The 16,810-nt window shown below is 42.1% G+C and overlaps 1 protein-coding gene across 15 annotated transcripts in view; it reads left to right on the forward strand.

The window, feature by feature from the left end:
* CDK5RAP2 (CDK5 regulatory subunit associated protein 2) overlaps positions 1 to 16,810 on the forward strand; it is a 191,452-nt gene that overhangs the window by 84,377 nt on the left and 90,265 nt on the right. For all 15 annotated transcript variants that reach the window (XR_013405629.1, XM_015116954.3, XM_028834907.2 and 12 more), the window contains 3 exons: positions 673 to 843; positions 4,700 to 4,843; positions 14,643 to 14,743. Coding sequence is in view for 14 of the 15 variants with exons in the window: in XM_015116954.3 (XP_014972440.3) it covers positions 673 to 843; positions 4,700 to 4,843; positions 14,643 to 14,743 (416 nt within the window). In the remaining variant the exon portion in view is untranslated. The remainder of the gene's footprint in view (positions 1 to 672; positions 844 to 4,699; positions 4,844 to 14,642; positions 14,744 to 16,810) is intronic.

Here is a 16,810-nt window from a genome sequence, read left to right on the forward strand (position 1 = left end):
TAGTATACATATTTAAAGGTAGTCACAATCATTCTGTATACAGTTTTTTTTCCTTTTTCTATAACATGGGAATGACATGAACTTTTTAAATGTTATTATAAATTCTTTGTAAGTGGTAGTAAGACAGTGTTTTTCCTGATTGTGAAGATAATACAGGATTATATAGAAATTGTGGAAACTTAGAAAAATAAGTAAGTAAAAATCAATGGAAAATTACCCACAATTCCTCTACTTAGATATACTGTTGTTGTTTTGATGTGTTACCTCATAGCCTTATGACATTTATATTAACATTTAGAAAATAATGAGCATCTTATTATCTGTACAGTTGAATACTCTGGTTTGTTTTGACTCATAATTGTGGGTGTGTGTTTTTTAAATACCATACTCTATAATTATTTCTCTGTTGTTGACTATCTAGTTTCTTTCTGGTTTTCCAGCATTTTAAATAATATTGTGATAAATTATCTGTTCGTAAATCTTTTGCCAAATTTCAGATTATTCTTATAGTGGTTTTTGTAAGATTTTAAGTGAGAAGGAAATATACACTTGTATATTGCCTTAAATACATCTATTATCTTCCTCTCTTGTAGCAGTAATTTAGCAAGTCAAACACATAAGAGATTGAAATTTTTGTCAAGTAAATTCCATTTTTTCATTTTCTTCTGGTAGGATCTTAGAAATGAGGTTGAAAAATTACGCAATGAAGTGAATGAAAGAGAGAAAGCAATGGAAAATCGTTACAAGAATCTTTTGAGTGAAAGCAGTAAAAAATTGCACAATCAAGAGCAAGTGATCAAACATCTAACAGAAAGGACCAATCACAAGGACATGTTACTTCAGGTACTGTAACTTTTGTATTTAAATTTTTTCATTTGGCATGGGTTGTTTTTTAAAAACAATTCTTTTGCAGAAATATTTATGATTACAGTAATCATTGCTATGTTTCAGAATACTTTAGGGCTTTCATGATGTCATTTGGGCTTCAGCCACCAGGGAGGTAAGTGTGGTGAAACAGATACTCAGAGAAGGGAAGAAACGTATCCTGGGTCATATGACGACTACATAGCAGAGCCTAGAGTCACGCTCTGGCTTGTTTTGCCCTAGTGCTCAGGCTACTTCACTGAGGCTCTTCTACTGCAAATGTTTCCTGTTACTTATTTGTACCATGCTCTTTCACTCCCCTTTACTTTCCTTCTGACTGTTCCTTTTTCTTTAGGAGTACCCTTCTTGTTTGATCGTGTAGTGAATTTTTGAGATTCACCTCAGACTTACAGATAACCATGATGGAGTAAACACAGGCATTTAACTCTGCTTCCTACAGAAACCTCATTAGAATAACAGTGAAAGAATAAAAAGGTATAAACCCACAGGGACTAACTAGGAGAATGGAAGGAGGTATAATAGCAAATGTGAGTTGTCAACAGAATTTTGGATAAGTGTGGCTTGTAGACAAAAGAGGTAAAAAGAAAAAAAAGACAGAAAAAAATTTGGCTAAGTGGATGGGTGACCGTGTTAAGGGCATAGGATTCAGCTTTCTCCACACAGCTACATGCCTTTGGGACAAAAAGCCAACAAGAAGCAAGCTGATTTATGCTACAGAACCCCAGAAAGGCATGGCATGCATTGGATATACCTGGTAACTTTAAAAATGGGAGACTGGCTGGAATTCTAAGCAGTTATAGGTGACCCTCTCCTCACAAGCAGGAGATCTCTGGAGACCTTAAACCAGAGAAGCTCTGGCTATGGGGTCACCAGATGTAACCGAAAGCAGGAGTGACCACTTAAGTGAAAACAGGGAGGGAGTGGAAGTGTGCATGCCCAGGAGTGAGATGCTTCGGAGGGGAGAAACAACAGAAAGATGCTGACAATTGGGGGTCCTCCAGCAAAATACCTGGGCCCCCACCTGAGCACCTCACTGTGAGGCCACCTTTGACAGATCCTTTCCACACTCTCAGAGCTGCTGAATACTTCTAACTCCTAAAAGTAGGTGGATGGCCTGGGTTTATCAAATAGGAGAAAAGAATTTAGGAGGAAAGATGACCTGGCGTGGTGGCTCATGCCTGAAATTCCAGCACTTTGGGAGGCTGAGGTCGGCAGATAACCTGAGGTTGGGAGTTCAAGACCAGCCTGACCAACATGGAGAAACCCCGTCTCTACTAAAAATACAGAATCAGCTGGGTGTGGTGGCACATGCCTGTAATCCCAGCTACTCGGGAAGCTGAGGTGGGAGAATTGCTTGAACTTGGGAGGCGGAGGTTACGGTGAGCCGAGATCGTGCCACTGCATTCCAGCCTGGGCAACAAGAGCGAAACTCCTTCTCAAAAAAAAAAAAAAAAAAAAAAAAAGAGTTAAGACAAAGGCCAAACAGAGCAGAGGTACATAGAAGAAATAAGAAACATGCAAGGAGGAAAAAACAAGACAGCTTTTAAAAATCCAAAAATTCAGGCTATAACACCTTTAGATAAGGCTCTGACAAAAAAGATATTTGGAAAAGAAGAATGACCTATTGGAAATTGAAAGTATGATTGCAAATATAAAAATGTTTAAAAGAAGAGTGAGAAAAGTTAGAAGATAAAGTTGAGTCTTTCAGAAAATAGAAACAAATAAAAAGATGAGAAAATGGGAGAGAAAAGATAAGAAACCTAGAGGCTTGATACAAGAGATCCAAAATATGACTAATAGGAGTTCCAGAAAGACAGAACAGGCAAAGCAGAGGGAAGGAAGTTCTCAAAGTAATAGGAGAAAATTCCCCAGCGTGGAAGGACAACTGTTTCTACATTGAAAGGGCCTGTGATGTTTCTAGCATAAAGAATGAGAAAAGACCCATACCCCATGGTGTGTCATTTTGAAATTTCGGAACACAGGGATAAAGAGAGGACCTGAAAGCCTTCCACAGAGAGGAGAATACAGGGCACATATGAAGAACCCACACTTGGAATGACATCAGAATTCTCAGCAGCAACATTGGAAACCAGAAGATGGAAGAGCAATGCTTTCAGATTTTGAGGAAAAGTGATTTCCAATCCAGCGTTCTGTACTCAGCTAAGCTGTCAGCAAGTGTGAGGGCAGAATAAAGGCATTTTCAAACATTTGGTACCTATGGTCATCTGCCTTCTATGTACTCTTTTGCAGGAAGCTCTTGTAGGATGATTCCATATGTATAAAGGAATAACCAAATGGGAGAGAGGTGGGCTCCAGAAAGTAGGGAATTCACGTGGCATGTGGTGAAGGGAAGTCCTGGGATGAGAGCTGAGCTGCTTATGTAGAAAGCCCAGATTTGAACTCTTGAGGGCTTCAGTTGGGATTTCTCCAAGAAACTAAAATGCAGATGGTCAATTTTTTGATGTGTGATCACAGAACACTGTATGGCTAAGTCATGAGCAGTATCTGCTTGGCTATAATGTAAATGCAGAATATTGATTTAACTAAAATTGGGATATTATTAGGAAAAGTGTTGAAGGACAGAGGATATAAGAGCTGAATCCTTAAACTTCTATGGTAGGAGCCAGTAGGTAAAAATCTAAACTTAAGAAACCAAGCCATGTAAGAATAGGAATGTAATATAGAAACATGGAGGTATATAGCAGAAGAAATAGCTAAAGAGTTGAAAGTTGTTTTTCTCTGGGAGTGGGATTTGGGAGGTGAGAGGAGAGGAGAGGGAGAGGACACCATTTTCCATTTAAGCCTTGTAGTACTATTTGACGGTTAAACTGTATATATCTGTAATTGGACTTTAGAAAAATGAAAATGAATGGTGTAATTTAAGCACAACTGTATTGTTACAATTCTAGAAAGTCAGTATTGGTTATTTGATTCCTAGTTCTTTCTATTACAGTTCAATGGGTTTTTATAAAGAATTACCTCTACTTTTTTTGTTTGTGTTCACCTAATTTCTTATAAAAATTTGAAAGGATACATTAATTCTGCTAGGTGCTTAGGAATAAGATGTGGTTCTTACCCTTAATTTTTGACAAGAGTGGACAGAATCCTAGTTCAGGAGTTACCAGGATTTTAAATAGTTAGGAATAGATTCCATGCAGAAGACTAGCGATACGGTCTCCAGTCCTGTTGTGTTGTTGGATGTTAGATCTTCTGAAGGGTTCAGTCAGTGGAATCGTATTGTGTGTGATCATGAGGGAGCCTTTCATATGTGACCAGACCCTAAAGCAATATTTGCAGTCTTGGCTTTTTTTCCTGGAAGTCAGATCTCCTTTTGGATATGGACAGTTCAAGTTTTACCAAATTTGTAACATTTCAAGAGAGACTAAGACTTCGTTGGGTTTTGATGTACAAGTCTTGTAATCATCTCCATGAGCCTGCAGGGCTGGAAATGATCGCATCCTGAGCAGGATGCACCTAGGTTTGGAACCAGGTCTGTTGGGTCAGAGCCTGACTTTGTCCTCCACACCTTCTGGAAGGTAGTCACAGTGGTGGCGAGCGAGTATGGTTTGTAGCGACTGCCACCGTCCTTGGCTCTGCTTTGCTGGCATGCAGCTATTCTGCAAATTGTAACAGCATAGAAATGGAGTTGCATGACAGTTTTGTAATTGCCTAGTATTTTGGAATGATGAAAATTATGTAGGGGATATAGGAGTACTGTGAAAAAACAAAATATTTTTCCTTAAGGAGTTTGGGACAATTTCTTAATATTTTTTTCTTGATGTCAACTTCCTTATAATTTGTTTTATTTCATTAGAAATTCAATGAAAAAGATTTGGAAGTAATACAACAGAACCACTATTTAATGACTGCAGAGGATCTCGAGCTCAGGAGTGAAGGCTTAATAACAGAAAAGTGCCCTTCTCAACAGTCACCAGGCAGCAAAACCATCTTCTCTAAGGTAAGCTTGACTGAAATCGGACATTCACATGCGAATGGATTCATATACTTTTTTGAAACATACTTGATAACTCCTTTGATCTAGAGATCCTCAAATGCCTTCTTGTTGATAATTGAGCCTACAACAGGTAGGAGGAGGAGTTCTTAGCCTACCACGTTACAGATTAATATCCTTCAACTGAGTATTAGTCTTTGCACTGCACACGAAACTGAGAAATCACAGCTTGTTGAACCAGAAGCCTCATTTGCTCTATCAGGGCTCACCTCTTAAGAACTATGTAATCCCAAGTGTTTTGTAAGTGTTCCTGTTTAAATTCACACAAAAAATGGCACAGCAGGCCCTTCCTTATCTGGCCCCAAATCATCTTTCCAATCTCATTTTCTTTCATCTCCAGCAATAGCAAATTTCTTATAGATTCCTGAAAACACCATGTTTGTACCTCTCTGTGTCTTTGCATGTGTAGTTCCATCTGCTTGGAATGATTTTTCCTTCCTTGTTTACATGCTAACTCCTGAACATCTCTGCAGGTGCCTTCTTAGTGTCACCTTCTCTCTGGAGTCTTTCCTGATCCTGCTTAGTAGTGCGGTCCCCTCTAGTAAGTGCCCCTCATGGCACTTACTCTGTACATTGGAGTTATGGGATCCACCCTTCTGCTTCCCCTCACCTGGGCTCCCGTATAGCACCATGGGCAGGCACTTCTGGGGTAGGGAACTGGCACATGTTCCAAATCCCAGTGTTCAGCCTGTTGCCTGGCTGTGTAAATATTTGTTGAGTGAATGAATGAATAATGCAACCAGGCAGCCAGATATGGGAAAGGAAAAGAATTAACTTAAAAAAAAAAAAACTGGCTTAAATTAAGTTCATACATTTGGAAGATAGAGAACTCTTATGCAAATTAGTTTTCTGATGAATGGCTCTGATTGTGACTTGCAGGTTTGTGAAGGGTGATTCTCAAAATAATTAACAACTGGTACAGCATGGGCATCAGCCTTCAGAAAAGACTTGGGCACTAGGGCTGGAGTGGGGACCTGGAGGCCTGCTCCTGTGCCAGGCACAAACCCTGTAGTTTAAAAACTACTAGGGACCTCCTGGGAGGTCCCTAGGGAGGGACCAGGGCAGCTAGCGTGGTTGGAGTGGATGGACCAGGGTTTATTTTCCAACCGGTGTGGAAGTATTTCAGTATTTTAGCAACCAGTGCTAGCCACTGTGCTGCGTATCTGCTCAGTATCAGAGCTTGTCCTGGGGGTATCATTGGCTGAGCAGTTGGAGCTGTTTCTTAATTCTGACCGTTTGTGTATTTGCATTTTGCCGTTTCTCTTGAGAGCATCAGCGTGGACTTGTGGAGCCCTTGGGCTGGGCCAGCAATCTGGAGGCCTGGATTTCTCTCTGTTGACTCTGTCATTTCACTTACGTAACCTGGGGCAAGTCTTATAACTAAATCTCAGAGGGCTAATATTTTGTGATTCTAACTAGCGTTTAGTTAATTTGATTTTGACCAACTTTAGTTGGCTAAGATTCACATTAACCTGTAATATAAGGCATAGTCTTTCACACCAAGATAGCAGCTCATCAGGTTATTTTAGATGGAAATATCTTCATTACTATGAATGTATTTAGTTAAACTAAAATGCTATTTTGAATCACATTTTAGTCATGTAAAAAGTATCTCCTGTAATCCCAGCACTTTGGGAGGCCGAGGCAGGTGAATCACGAGGTCAAGAGATCGAGACCATCCTGGCCAACATGGTGAAATCCCGTCTTTACTGAAAATACAAAAATCAGCTGGGTGTGGTGGTGCGTGCCCTTAATCCCAGCTACTCACGAGCCTGAGGCAGGAGAATTGCTTGAACCCGGGAGGCGGAGGTTGCAGTGAGCCGAGATTGTGCCACTGCACTCCAGTCTGGCGACAGAGCGAGACTCCTCCCCCCAAAAAAAAAATTATGTAAATATTGAACAAAATGTTTATAAATTTATTGGACAGGTTGCGTATTTTAAAATTTCAGTTTTATCATTTTGTTTTTAGTTTTTTTGTGCTAGGTGATGTACTTCATATGACCAGAAATATAAAGGTACTGGCTGGCATTTTGGTAATATTCAGATCCTGGTGATATTTAAATTACTGTGTCAGATACCTAAGTATTTTAGCAAAGGCTTTAATTGTGTTCTGCAAGATGAATTGCAAATTGTAGATAGAGATTTACTGGCCAGGCATCATAGCTCACACCTGTAATCCTAGCATTGTGGGAGGCTGAGACAGGAGGATTGTTTGAGGCCAGGAGTTGGAGACCTGTCTTAGCAACCTAGTAAGACCCCAGCATCTACAAAAAAAAAAAAAAAAAAATTATAAAAATCAGGTTGGCATAGTGGTGCATGCCTGTAGTCGCAGCTACTCAGGAGTGAGGCAAGAAGATTGCTTGAGCCCAGGAGTTTGAAGTTGGAGTGAACTATGATCGTGCCACTGCACTCCAGCCTGGGTCACAGAGTGAGCCCCAGTCTATTTATTTATTTATTTATTGAGATAGAGTCTTGCTCTGTTACCCAGGCTGGAGTGCAGTGGCATGATCTTGGCTCACTGCAACCTCCGCCTCCCGGGTTCAAGTGATTCTCCCACCTCAGCCTCCCAAGTATCTAGGATTCTAGGCATGTGCCACCATGCCTGGCTAATTTTTTTGTAGTTTTGGTAGAGACAGGGTTTCACCACGTTGGCCAGGCTGGTGTCAAACTCGTGACCTCAAGTGATCCTCCTGCCTCATCCTCCCAAATTGCTGGGATTACAGGCATGAGCTACCTCTCCTGGCTGAGACCCAGTCTTTTTAAAAAACAAAACAACAGCAACAAAAGGATTTTAAGTGATCACTTAAGAATTGTAAATTTCTGCTGTCACTTTAAGAAATCCCAACTGTTGCAGCCTTACAGTCGTACCCCCCACTCCCCCGGCCCCAAGAAAGGTGTGCTTTTCAGATCATAGTTCTTTCTTTGTAGAAAATGTGAATTTATTCTGCTGTGCCCTTGGCTATTTTGTGTTGGTTTAGACTTCATCCTCTGCCCATTTCTAGAAAGAACTTGAGGCTATGATCATGTCTCCATAGACTCTGAGCAGTCTGTTTTCCTTCTAATCATTGTGTGATCCTGAGAATTAATGCTAGATGACTAGGGAATTGAAGAATAGAGAGCACAACACACTGACCATATTTAACTTACTGCAGCCAGAGATTGATAGCTTGGTTATTGACATGGTTGGGACATCGCTGCTGAATTTTCCGAGTATTAAAATTAATGTCTTTGTTGCAGGGCTGTGACATAGCTACTGAAATAGACCCCATCTACCTACCAGGCCTCTAAATTGCCTGATTACCAAGAAGTGATCCATTAAGCTTTCTCATTACAGGTCTGCTGTCTCTTTAGATGTGGTCTGCACGTTACATGTGTTTCCTTCAAGTCATTAAGGAAACTACGGTAAAGTAGAAAATGCCCGACTTTGGCGTCAGAATGCCAGTCCTACTACTCACTAGGTCTGTGATCTTGGGCAACTCACTTAATGCCTCTGAAACTCACTTTCCTCATCTGTGAAGTGGACAGTTACATGCCTGCCTTTTGAGAGGATTAGAAATAATGGAAGTGGATTAGTTAAGGTTCTTTTGGTTGCAGGCCACAGAACCTCACGTTGGATAGTTTGAGCACAACCACCATGAAAGGGAATATTGATTGGGAGCAGACTTGAGGCTGTCACAGATGCCAGGCAAGACTTGAGCAGCCACACTTTGGGGAGGGTGAAACTGGGGCAGCACCATGGACCTCAACCACAGAAGTCCCAGACTCTAGGGCTCTGTCGGTGACATGACACAGACCCCGAGACTCCCAGCTGTCTGGTGTCTTGGTTTAAATCTCTCAGTTCTTGGGAGAGAACTGTACTGGTTTAGCAAGTGAGCCCAGGGCCTGGCTTACAAAGGAGAGGAGTCTTCTTGGGACTCACCCCTGTATTGTAGGGACAGTTCTCAGGTGAGGCAGGGGAATGGGGTGAGCGAGGTGGTCATTCCAAGGGCCATGGAGAACACATCGCAGAGCCAGACACTCAGCAGATGTGCAGCAGTGATGAGTCTTCTCTGCACTGAGAGACCTACTGTCTGGGTTGCTTTTTGTTTGGAGGGGCTGGGTGGAGAGGGGAGAGTGGGGGTTGGTTGCTCCTGCTGAGCAGGTGCTTCTCATGACTCCCCTCTGGGCATCCTGGCCGCCTGCCTGTGTGCCGAGGAGATCTACTGGTTTGTCAGCTCTGCTGAGGGAGCCAAATGACTTCATTCTAATGGGGCATGATTCAACACAGGGGAATAGGTGATTGATGAAATGGGACCCAAATGGCTTCAAAGAGTTCATTTATTTAACATGGGTAAGCAATTTGCTTCTAGGAAGACGTTGACTCACTCTGACTTCCATTATGCAAAATATCCCCAGGAATCTCTGCTCTTAAGATTCATATCGGTCTCTGAGTTCCCCTCTTACCTACTTAATCATCAGTTTAGCAATTATTTGTGGCAGCGTTTGATTTGTGCCAGACACTGTGCCTAGCTCAGGACACTGCTGCTTGCCAGGAGCCCTCAGCCTTGTAAACAGGTGGCTGGCATGCCAGCTCTGGGGGCTGGAGGAGGACATCTTTGTCAGTCAAGGAAGGGCTTCCTGATGAGGTTTGGCCTGAGCAGATCCTGTAAAGTGCTCTCGAGTGTGCCAGTGGAGAATGGTAAATGACAGCACTGGGTCTCGGGGGGATAGGCATCCCCCCCGGGACTCTGGTGGAGGGATTTCCCAGTTCCAGTGAGATGCAAGGGCAGGAGGAAGGGAGGAGGGCAGGAGGAAGGGAGGAGGGCAGGAGCTGAGGAGAGTGGTGTCCTGAAAATTCTGAGGAACCTTTGGAATAGCTGCCAGAAAGAAGAAAAGAGCCTGAACTGAGATCCAGGCCCTGGTGTGGCAGGCAGTGGGCTGTCCTCCCGTAGGACTAACAGCCAGCCTGCAGAGGTCCTGTTAAGATACTGGGTCCTACAGGTATACATTCCTGGAGTGTCTGTGCCATCCATCAGAAATCCATGTTTACTGTTTTTTTCCCCAATCTTTCTTGGTTGGCTTTGAAGTTACATACTTAGGCACAAATTCTGACTTTACCAGTTACTAGCTTAGTGGACTCTAACAAGTTACTTCTGCTCCTACAGAGTCAGTTTCATCATCTGAAAAATGAGAAGTTCCCTGGAATGCTGTGGCAACTAGAGATAATATGTCAGTAGCTAGTATAGCACTTGGAGCATAAGAATAATGGTAACAGCTGACATTTATCAAATGTTTGCTTCACGCCAGGCATCATTCTGAGAACTTTGTCTGGATTAACTCATTTAATCTCTTTTATGCTCCAGGACGTATGTAGAATTATTACCACTACTTAGAGGTAAGAATATTAGCATACAGGCCAGGCACGGTGGCTCACACCTGTAATCCCAGCACTTTGGGAGGCTGAGGCAGGAGGATTGCCTGAGCTCAGGAGTTCACGACCAGCCTGGACAACACGGTGAAACCCCGTCTCTACTAAAATACAAAAAATTAGCTGGGTGTGGTGGCGTGCGCCTGTAGTCCCAGCTACTTGGAAGGCTGAGGCAGGAGAATTGCTTGAACCCAGGAGGTGGAGGTTGCAGTGAGCAGAGATTGCGCCACTGTACTCCAGCCTGGGTGACAGAGCAAGACTCCATCTGAAAAAAAAAAAAAAAAAAAAAAAGGAAAGAAAAAGAATATTGACATAGAGAGGTTGAATAACTTGTTCAAGGTCGCATAGTTCATAAAGTCACACATTCTTAATCATCACTGCCACTCATGCTAGGTGCTCAAGAAACAATAGATTTTCTTATTTTGTCACTGGCTTTTCTTATTTTCTTTGGCTGGCCTTTATGTGGCTGACAGTGATGATGTTACCCTTGCCAAGCACCCAGATGCATTATATTTAAGGCATCTATTATAGGGCAGTGATGGGTGGGCTGAAGAGAATGGGCCTTGAAGCCCACACCTGGCCTCACCATCCTGACCTTCAGCATGAACAGCCTTCTGTGTCACAGTTTCCTCATCTCTAAAATAGGGAGTGTAGTAACACGTAAGCACATTGGGTCATTGTGAAGATTAAATGAGAAAATGCCTGGAATGCACTTAGCATGGTGGCTGGCGTACTGGTCCTGGAGAGCCTCCTTGGTCTTGACGTCCTCTTTAAATCCTTCCCACTCTTCTCTGAGGTCCTCTGGCTGCACACGTGGTTGTGTGCAGGTGGGAGCTGAGAGAATCCCACATGATTCTGTTGTTGTGTACAAAAGGCATTTGGGAACTCCTTGTGCCAGTGACATGTGGCATGATTTACAAAAGGGCCTGACATTTCCAGCAGTCTGGATGACTAACTTATCATGACCAGACGGGTGGTTTAGCATTTAAAAGCTTTAATTGGCAGGTGGTGCCTTGGCCTTGTTTTGTCAGGATTGGAAGCATAACAGTATTCCCCTGGATCAGGGCTTCTTCACCTTTTTTGCCCTCTGCATCCTGTTGGGAATCTACTGAAGCCAGAGACCCCTATCTTGAAAAACTGTTTAAATGCATATAATATATATGTAAGATTCTAAAGGAAACCAAATATTTTGAAATTAGGTTATCAAAATATAAATTATGCTATGGAAATGGTGCTTCCTTATTAATATGTTAAATAGTAAGATATGGTGGTGAGTATAAGTAACTACCGTAGTTATGAAGTAGTGATAAGAATGAATATTTTGAGATATCTGCAATATATACAAAATAACTATTTCTTTTGATGACAAAGTCAAGGTAATACCACTAGTATTACTATGGTTTGTAGCAATAGCAGTATTCCTTCAATTCATAATTGAAGGTAATGCTAAATTTCAGTTAGAGGTTAGTGGAAATAGAGATGTAATTTTTTTCCCTTGCTCATATTCCTTCAGCCTGTAAATTTTAATCAGGTTGAAAACCCCTGTCGTAGGTGGTATCTTAGCTTTAGGAGAAAACGCAAGTCAATGTGAACTACAAAGGCTGTTTGCAGCCCCAATTTCTTCACGAACTGAACATCCGCCTCCAGCATTTAGAGAGCACTTAGTTGGTGATAGGCACTGTGCTGGATATTCTGTATGCATTAACTTCATTTTAACATTTTTTCTTATTTTGAAATCGTTTTAAATTTGTAGAAAAGTACAAAAATAAAGGATTGTATTTTTTCTGAGCCTTCTGAAAGTTGCCAATGTGAAGCCTTGTCCCCTCTGAATGTGCTAGTGTGTATTTCTTATAAACAGCAACATTCTCCTGTATAACCTCAGCCCAACCACTACAACCAGGAAATTAGCCTGGACTAATTTCCTTCAACACTACCTTCTAATCCTCAGACTCATTCGAATTTCATCACTTGTCTCAATAACACCCTTTGTAGCAAAAGGATCCTATTTAGGATCATGCCTTGCATTTAATAGTCATGATTCTTTAGTCTTTAGTTTGGAGCAGTTCTAAAATCTTTCCTTGACTTTCATAACCTTGGCACTTTTGAAGTGCCCAGGCCAGTTATACCGCAAGAATGTCCCTTCAGTTTGGGTTGTTTGGTGTTTTCTTGCTGATTAGATTCAGTTTATGCATCTTTGGCAGGAATATCATGGTAGCGATGCTGTATTCTTCTCATTGTGTCCTGTCTAATGGTACACAGTTGGATTTGCCCCATTACTAGCCATGCTAACTTTGATAACTTTATCAAGATAGTGTCTGCCAGGTGTCTTGACTGTCTAGTTATGCTTTTTTCCCTTTGTATTTAATAAATATTTTGGGGGAGGTGTTTTGAGTCTATGTAAATATCTTGGTCTTCAAACTTTTACTTACTAGTTCAGCATCCTTTTGTGTTTCTTGGTAATTATTTATTACTGTGATGGCTGGCGAAGGGTGATTTTTCTAATTCCCTCATTCTTTCTACACTTATTAGTCATCATTTTTCTACAAAGAAAAACCTACTCTTTTCCCCTCCTATTCATATCAGTATGGATTTATGAATTCCTATTTTATTTGGTGGATTATAATCTGTTACTATCAGTTATTATCAGTGGATTATAAACCATTATTCATTATTTATTTCAATGCTCAAATCATCCCCAGATTTTGCTTGTGGGAGCCTTTCCAAACTGGCTGTGTGTGTCCTTTTGACAGCATTCCATCATTATAAGCATTTCTTTAAAAAATTTTTTCAGCTTTGAGTTATAATTGACAAATTAAAATTGCATATATTTAAGGTACACTAGATGTTTTGAGATATATATATATACACACATTGTGAAATGATCACCATAATCAAATTAATTGGCATATCTATCATCTCACGTTGTTACCTTTTTTTGTGATGAAAAAACCTAAGCTCTACCTTCTTGGCACGTTTCAAGTGTAAAATACAGTATTTTTTTGTTTGTTTGCTTGTTATTTCAGGGTCTTGCTCTGTTGCCCAGGCTTCAGTGCAGTGGCATAATTCTAGCTCATTGCAGCCTCAAACTTTTGGGCTCAAGGGATCCTCCTCTCTTAGCCTCCCAAGTAGCTGGGACTATAGGGGCATGCCACCATATCCTGCGCATGTTTTTATTTTTTACTTTTTTATAGAGATGGGGTCTCACTATGTTGCCCAGGCTGATCTTGAACTCCTGGCCTCAAGTGATTCTCCCACCTTGGCCTCCCACAGAGCTGGGATTATAGATGTGAGCCGCTGTGCCTGGCCAGGGTATTGTTACTTATAGTCATCATGCTGTGTATTACATCTCTGGAATTTATTCATCTTGCATAACTAAAACTTTGTTCCCTTTCACCAACATCTCCCATATCCTCATCCCTCCAGCCCCTGGCAACCACTGTTCTATAAGCACTTCCTCATATTTTGGCACAATAAAATACTATACACATATCTTTTGTTGTTCCTGATTTTCCTTGTCCTAATATGGGAATCAGCAATTTCTCCAGGTATCCCTGATTCCTTACAGTACAGTTTATATTTCATCTGCTCCATAACTCCACAAGGCAGTGGTAATTGTCCACCAGTTTTACAGGTGAGAATACCAAGGCTCCTAATAAGTAACTTCCCAGAGTCTCAGAACTGGTAGGTGGCAGAACCAAATTTTGAACATTAAAAAATTTCACATTTGTGAATGTGAATTCATAAAATGACATCCCCATTTCATAAATGAGGAGACCGAAGCTCAAAGAGTTTTGTTAAGCTACTTACCCAAGATCATACCTCCAGTAAGTGGCAGAGATCCAACTCAGATCTCTTAATCATCACTGTGCTCTGGATGCCTCCCAAGAATGCCTCAGTTGACCTCTTCTACTTGACTGTCACTAAATCCCTAGTCCCCAGTACTTGCCAGGTTTTGGTTTGTGAATTTCTCTTCTTTGGAGCAACAGTGAATATGGAAAGACATTTTTTTGTAGTGTTGTAGAAATGGTGACCAGTAGCTCTGAGGGATGACAGTCTCACGATGGGCTAATCCCATAACTGATGCGTCTTCCTAGCAGCTGTTGGAAGCAGTATTGGAAGCTCAGCCCTCAGCTTCGTTCTGGGATAAGTGATGGACAGTCATTCCCCACTCCTCCTGAAGGTGGTGCTCTCTGACTGTGGCCTGAGCCAGAGCCAGGCACAGGGCCTCACCTTCGTTTGGTTTTAAAAACTGGGACTAGCTACGTATGTTTGCATAATATAAGGATGTACTCTTTCAAAATTCTTCCCTTAATGTCAAATGCCCTTTGTCATTTCCAGGAAGAGAAACAATCATCAGACTATCAAGAGCTGATTCAGGTCTTAAAGAAAGAGCAGGACATCTATACCCATCTGGTCAAATCTCTGCAGGAATCAGACAGGTAAGGGTTTCTGTCTGGACATCATACATGTGAATGCGAACACACACACACACGCACCCCTTCAATCAGTGCTGGTGATCTCTAAGGCAGCAACGCCCTGCCAGTTTGCTTATGGAGCTTACAAAGCTTGGGTGGCGATTGCACTATTTAATAGTCACATGCACCTGTTTTCTATCAAGAATTGTCTGATTTTTGGCAACAAAATTGATTACTTAGGTTTTAAAATCATGATTACTCAGGTTTTAAAAATACTTTATTGTATATTTAGAAAGTGCTTCTTTGTGTATTATCTCATATGATCCTCACAGCCTTTCTGTGAAGTAATAATAATACTATCCCTGTTTTCTATAAGGTCATGAAAACTAAGATAGGGTAAGTTACTTGCTCAAAGTCACGCAGATGTCAAGTGACAGAACCCTGGGACTCAAACAAGTCTCCCTGTCTCTGCAGAATTGCTGAAATGAGTTGCTGCCAGCAAGGTGTGGTGGGGAGAGCCAACTCTAGGATTGAGAGGCCTTGTTCTAGCCCTGGCTCTCCCACTTTCTAGCTCTGTGTCCACAGGCAAGTGCTGCTCTGGGCCTCTGTCCACGTATCTGTACACGCAGGGTTGGCCTCAGGGATTTCTCAGAATTGAGAAATCCTTTTTTTTTTTGAGATTGAGTCTTGCTCTGTTGCCCAGGCTGGAGTGCAGTGGTGTGATTTCTGCTCATTGCAACCTCCGCCTCCCAGGTTCAAGCGATTCTCCTGTAGTTGGGACTACAGGCACGTACCACCACACCCGGATAATTTTTTGCATTTTTAGTAGAGACAGTGTTTCACTGTGTTAACCAGGATGGTCTCGATCTCCTGACCTCAGCATCCACCCACCTCCACCTCCCACAGTGCTGGGATTACAAGTGTTGGCCACCACTCTCTACACAGTGGGATGGGTACAGTTGAAAGGTATGATGTCTGGGATTCATTTCCAAACTGTGCAGAAGCTGAGGAGGAGGATGGGGATATCAAAAGAACAAGATTGGCCCTGGTTCTCTGATCGTTGGGGCTGAGGTATGTGTAGATCGGGGAGCAGTTCATTACAGTAGTTTTTTTTTTTTTTCCCCTTTTATATATGTCTAAACTTTTCTATAATAAAAAGTTAAAAAAGAATCACCCCTCATTTCTCCCTCTTGTATGTCCTCTACTCTCACCATAGTGAGCTCTTTATCGTTCCCTGGGCTATACCTTCACCTGTGTTTCCTACCCTTCTATTCTCAACCTTTCCCCTACTTTGTCTCCTCCCAGTCCTTTAGAATTTAGCTTGAATGTTACCTTTGTCAAGTGGCCCCGCTAATCCGCAGAACAGTTGCCTCTGTGTTTCTGCCCTGCATGGGGAGGTCACCTTATGTAGGTCTGTGCCTGCTGTGCCTCCTCACCTCAGGGCAGGGGTCCCACCTTACTGTCTCGGCTCCCCAGGGCCTGGTACAGAGTAGGCACTTGGGAAATGTTCTGTGCAGGAATGCCCCTCCCCGCTGTGTTCTAAATTATGAGCTAATTTCCAGATTTTTTCATGGGAAATGAGTTTAGGGAAAATGAAAACATGCCGCTGAAATTCTGGGAGTAGGCGTCACTCTCTGAAAGTGAGTTTTTTCGAGAAACCTCAGCTGCTGGTCATTTTCACTTGGCGAGTGGTGTGGGGGGAGGTGGCGTGGGGGGTTGAGTCATGTGTGGAAACTCACAGAGGAATGGACACATTTCATTTCAATCCCACAGCTTCTCTGAATAGGAGCCAGGTTGATTCTGGGTACTGAGAGGCCTTGTGGGTGGATATGGTTGTGCCTGAGTCTTCTCAGCTTCATGAGGGGCTCCCAAGTTTCACAGGCTCTTTCTTAATGAATGAAAACTTGGATGGGACTGAGGCGGGTCAGGGCTAACTCAGACTAACAAGGACTAGCCAGGACTAACAAGGATTCTTAAAAGGTTTCCTGTTCATCTTCAGACTTGTAATACATTTAGTAGGAGACAGACCTGGGTCCACATCTCAGCTGTGCCACTCAGTAGCCCTGAGCTCCTGGGTAAGTAATTTCTCAC

The sequence above is a fragment of the Macaca mulatta genome, chromosome 15 (genome assembly GCF_049350105.2).
Source record: "Macaca mulatta isolate MMU2019108-1 chromosome 15, T2T-MMU8v2.0, whole genome shotgun sequence".
Classification (NCBI taxonomy): Eukaryota; Metazoa; Chordata; class Mammalia; order Primates; family Cercopithecidae; genus Macaca; species Macaca mulatta.